The sequence below is a fragment of the Mus pahari genome, chromosome 22, assembly GCF_900095145.1.
Source record: "Mus pahari chromosome 22, PAHARI_EIJ_v1.1, whole genome shotgun sequence".
Lineage (NCBI taxonomy): Eukaryota > Metazoa > Chordata > Mammalia > Rodentia > Muridae > Mus > Mus pahari.
In genome coordinates this window covers 39,871,068-39,876,253 of record NC_034611.1, presented here as the reverse complement: position 1 = coordinate 39,876,253, position 5,186 = coordinate 39,871,068, and the positions used below count along the sequence as shown (strand labels likewise).

Here is a 5,186-nt window from a genome sequence, read left to right as displayed (position 1 = left end):
TTGACCTCATTTACAAGAAGGGAGGAGATCAGGAATGGGCATTCCCGACTTTCACCATCATCTGCTCACCATCAAAGAACCAACGCATGGACTGGGAGTGGCTGTGTAGGAAGAAGTCAGATGTCAGGGCTCCCTTCTGGGATCTCTAGCCTGAGAACAAAGACATTCCCTACCGCTGGTCAAACACAATGGAAGAGTCACTGCTCATTCCCATCTTCTCTTCTCCTCACTGTGTGTGTGTGTGCTCCTGTGCGTGCCTGAGGTGTGTGTTAGTGGGAGCAGGTGTGCTGCGGGATGTGTTTGGAAGTCAGAGGGCCACTTTGTGGTTTTGGCTCTCTTTCATTTTTAGGTGGCTTACAGGGATGGGCCTCAGGCTGCTGGGCTTATAGCAAGCACTTTAATTACTCGCGGATCCATCTAGATGCCCCCCTCTTTTTATTAGTTTGAGGCACAGTCTCATTAAATTCCCTACACTACAAGTTTCCCATCCTCTACCTCAGCCTCTCCAGGAGTTAGTGTTACAGGTCTTGCCATACCTAAACTGGAGTTCAGATTCTTCTGCGAATTTTTTTTTAATGATTTGTATCTAATTCTTTAGCTTCTGTATGCCTTACTGTAAAATGATAAAAAACAAAAACAAACAAACAAACAAACAAAACTTCCTGGACAGTGGTGACATGGGCATTTAATCCCAGCACTAGGGAGGCAGAGGCAGGTGTATCTCTGTGTTCGAGGCCAGCCTGGTCTACAGATCGAATTCAGAGAGGACAGCCCGGGCCACACAAAGAGTAACGCCATCTCGAAGAAAGAAAAAGGAGGAAACTAAATAAATCCCCAATCATTAAAGAAGTATGTTTCAAACAAGATGAAATACAGAAATTAGCTCTGAGGTCCTACTTGTCTGGTAACTGGTGTCTACAGTTCTCTCCTGTATTAAACTGTGAGGAGAGAATTCTGTTAACCCAGTTAGCTAGCAAACTGTAGCAGGGCTGGTTTTCTCCGGGTGGCACAAAGGCCAACTGGTTTGCAGCAGCATCAAATTTCAGAGGCAATGTGAGATCTCGAGGGCCTCCCAGATCTTTAGCTATCAAGGCAGTAAAAAAAATTTAAGGCCCATTTTCGGCATTATAGAGTACTTCTGATAAGCCGAGGAGTCCTTCAGTAAATCCTTTTTTAATTTTCACCACCGGGGTTAATTGGCAGCGTCAGAAAACCGAATGAGAAACCACACAGCCACATTTCCCTGTAGGTTAAATGGAGGCAGATCTTCACCAGTGCTGTATAAATCCTTAGTGTCCTCCGAAATCTCTTAAAATTTTTACGTAGAGCTGAAATCGAAAACCTTCTGGAGGTCAGCAGCTTCCTCCACCGCCTCTCTCCTCCTCCTCCCCGGCCCCATCCCCAGGCTACCCCAAAGGGTCGCTCGCTGCCAGGGAGGTGAGGCACAAGTCGCACTTCATTGTTCCCGGGACACTCGCTGGAAGAGCCCGTTGGGCGCGCCTGCGCAACGTGCGCTCTTTGTGAGGGGCTGCAGCAGGCTGCTTGTTTGTGTCTTGCCTCCGGGCGCGGAGGCGGGACCGGGGGCGTGGCCTGACAGGCGCGCGCGGATTGGACCGCCGCAGGGAGGTGGGCGGGCACGGGGCGGGGCCTCGGGTAACAACACTGGCCGCGGTGGCCAGCGCTATTTGTTGCTGCGCCGCCTCGCCCGAGTCATGGTCCTTGCTCCGAACCTTCCAGCAGCAGCCGCCGCCGCCACCGCCGCCGCCACCGCCGCCCCGTGACGCCTGCTCCCCGCCTTTCTGCCGAGCCCCCCGCGCCATGACCGTCGTCTCCGTCCCACAGCGAGATCTCGCTCTGGGCGGCCGCTTAGCGCCGCTCGGGTTCCTCGGGGCCCTCCCGATGGTGAACCCGGCCCCGCCGCCCTTGCCGCGCCTTCCGGACCCGCGCGCGCTGCCGCCCACCCTCTTCCTGCCGCACTTCCTCGGAGGGGACGGGCCGTGCCTGGCACCCGCACCCCGCACCGCCGCGCCGTCCGGCTGCACCTCGGCCCCGGCGGCTGCCCCGCGGGCGGCGCCCAAGAAGCGGCGGAAGAAGAAGGTGCGGGCCAGCCCGGCCGGGCAGCTCCCCAGCCGCTTCCACCAGTTCCAGCAGCACCGGCCGAGCCTGGAGGGTGGCCGCAGCCCGGCGCCGGGGCCGCTCGTCGCGCAGGAGGAGCGAGGTGCCGCGGCTACCGGCCTGCTCCACAGACAGCCCCCACTCGCGAAGGAGGTAGGGCCGGTGGGGGCGGGGCGGCTGTTTACTCGGGAGGGAAGTTTCCGTGACGCTCGCCCGAGTGGGGCGGGGGTGGGGTGCTGGGCGGCTGCGCTGGCGCCGCCCATTGGCTCCGGGAGCCAGCCAATGGGAGCGGCGGCTGCGGCCCAGCAACAGCCTGCATTTAGAAGCTTGGCGGCGCTCCAGGGGGTTTCGGCGTTCGGGGGGCCTCGGGGGACCGGCGGAGGGCTGACGTCAGCCCGCTACGTGCGGCGCTCTGGGGCGCTCATGAAGGCGGTGCGGGGTGGGGGCGGAGGCGCAGGCGCGGTGCCCAGTGGGCCACCCCGGGGGGGCCGGACCCACGCGCGGCCTGACCCGCCGAGTCGGACTGCTGTTGGGAAGTTGGCTGGAGTCCCCTCCGTCTGATGCCCGACCCGAAGGCTTCCCGGGCCCCTGTGCGGGATGAGCGGTGCGGGCCGGCACGAGCTGGCCTCGCTGGAGGGGCTTCTAAGCAGCGCCCTGGATGAGTTTTTGGAAGTTCTAAAATGGACCCGATCTAGATACAATGTTGTCGGGGCTAAAGGATTTGAGAGTTGTCTTCGCCAGAAAAACAAAAACCGAAACCACCTTTTTCATACAGCTTGAAGAACGCTTTTGTTGGTAGTGACACGAAAAGCTGCCACGGTACTGAAATTGTACTTGATCAAGATGTGCCCATGAAGAGGAATAAGAATTTAGATCCTGAAGTGGGCTTTTTTTGTTTTGTTTTGGTTTTGCTTTTAGTTTTTCAGACAGGCACTTGAGTTAGTTTAGAACTCACTGTACATCGGAGAAGATTCTGTAGTTTTCAGAGACCGCATTGAACGGGAAAGACAGTGTGACCTTGTACTTGGATTTCAGTTTTTGTGTCCTTACTGTATCATGCAACCATCAGAGGGGCAGTGATCTAAGGGTGGAGTTTTCATTTGGTGCACATTTCTGTAGATTATACTTTTCAGCTGGGAAAGTTACTAGAGTGCAAAAGTTTTGGGTCCTCCAGGAGTGGGGCTGAGTTTACAAGATGAACCAAGTAGCCCGGGCTGGCCTGGAATTTACTTTCCTGCTTCTGCCTTACAGGCCTTTTGCCTGAGCTTAGAAGATTGTTCATGAAGTTGCTGAATCTGAAAGGCAGACAGGAACTTTTTTTCTAACCTGTAGAGGACACTTGCTCCTTACCGTTGTTTACAGTTAGAAAAGATGGACTTTGAATTTTTTTAAGTGATATTTTACTGTATATGTTTGATATATGCTGTAATTAACAGCATCAATTCCGATAGCAACATAAGAGGCATGCACATTTGAACATCCAGTAGTAAGCACTTCCCACACATACGTATTTATTTAAAACCAGATTAAATTCTAGAGGACTTTAAAAGCAAGTTTGTAAAATATATGTAAAGATAACTTTTATCTTGAAAATCGTTCACTTTTGTGTTCCTTTGTAGGTTTTAAAATCAAAGATGGGAAAATCGGAGAAAATTGCCCTTCCCCACAGCCAACTTGTGCATGGTATACACTTGTGTGAACAACCAAAGATAAACAGACAGAAAAGCAAATACAACTTGCCACTAACCAAGATCACCTCTGCAAAAAGGAATGAAAATGACTTTTGGCAGGATTCTGCTTCCTCCGATAGAATGCAGAAGCAGGAAAAAAAGCCTTTTAAAAATACTGAGAACATTAAAAGTAACCATTTGAAGAAATCAGCATTTCTAACTGAAGTGAGCCAAAAGGAAAATTACGCCGGAGCAAAGTTCAGTGACCCACCTTCCCCTAGTGTCCTCCCAAAGCCTCCGAGTCACTGGATGGGAAGTACCGCTGAGAACCCCAGCCAGAGCCGGGAGCTGATGGCAGTGCACTTGAAAACGCTCCTCAAAGTGCAGACTTAGGCTTCAGTCTGCAGTGTGTAGTAAACATAGATTTCCCCCAGATCTCTGGACTTTAAAGGAAATGGATACAGCAGTGGAAACTTGCCATGTTGCAGCATCCAACACAATGAGCTTAAGTCACACAAGCAGCTTGTATTATATTTTATATTTTGTAAATACTGTATACCATGTATTATGTGTATATTGTTCATACTTGAGAGGTACATTATAGTTTTGTTATGAAAGTATGTATTTTGCCCTGCAGATGTGGTGGGTGTTTTGTACATATGCAGTGGAGATATTCTAAGTGGGTGCTAAGGCACATGGAAGACTGTTTATTTGCACAGGTACCGAAATTTTTTTTAAGAACAGCTGTCAAATCTCAAAAGTGAAGATCTAAATGTGAACAATTTACTTATGTACTACTGAAAGTTAAATCTGGCACAATCACTGTAAACATGGAGTTTGTGTTGCTCTAAATTGACTTTACTTTTAATCTGCAATTACTAGAAAGCTTCCCATTTTTACCAAACTTCATTTCTGGATATTGGTATTTTGCCATTATTGAGATTTAAAACACTCTAATTTTAAATACCAACAAAATTGGTTGTAATCAAATTTTAAATCAATAATAATAATTTGGCCTCCCCCCTTTTAAGGTAGTCTTGGCTTTTTTGTGTGTGACTGCTGTCTTTGAGTGTGTAAGCAGGTGACTGTGTGATTGGACTTGGAACATTTGTTGTCTTTGTGTCTTTGACTATGCTAAAATAACAACCTTGCTACAAAATTTAATAATTTAACCACCTCTGAGAGAATTTCCCATCTTAGAAATGTGAACACAAGTGAAGTTGGTTGTTATAAATATGAAAGTTAATTATGACAGTATCTTGAGCTAGCTCAGCTCTGGAGTTGCGGTAACCTAGAACTTCTGCCTCCTCTCCAGTGCTGGGGTTACTGGTATACCACCACCCAGGGCATCCGAGGTGCTGGGGATCAAACAGGGCTCTGGGCCGTGCTAGCAAGCACTGT

At 50.2% G+C, this 5,186-nt stretch overlaps 1 protein-coding gene across 1 annotated transcript; it reads left to right on the top strand.

Moving 5' to 3' along the window:
• The first annotated feature begins 1,663 nt into the window (after positions 1 to 1,663).
• On the top strand, positions 1,664 to 4,812 carry Pnrc1 (proline rich nuclear receptor coactivator 1). Its single transcript, XM_021222265.2, has 2 exons — positions 1,664 to 2,268; positions 3,735 to 4,812. Exons 1-2 carry the CDS (start codon positions 1,819 to 1,821, stop codon positions 4,176 to 4,178), a joined length of 894 nt encoding a protein of 297 aa, XP_021077924.1. The 5' UTR covers positions 1,664 to 1,818; the 3' UTR covers positions 4,179 to 4,812.
• The last annotated feature ends 374 nt before the right edge of the window (positions 4,813 to 5,186 follow it).

Bases quoted from the DNA above. Each gene is read 5' to 3' on its own strand.
- Pnrc1 (XM_021222265.2), top strand. From the start codon at position 1,819: ATGACCGTCGTCTCCGTCCCACAGCGAGATCTCGCTCTGGGCGGCCGC. The intron at 2,269-3,734 runs GTAGGGCCGGTG...GTTCCTTTGTAG, and splicing joins AGCCCCCACTCGCGAAGGAG to GTTTTAAAATCAAAGATGGG.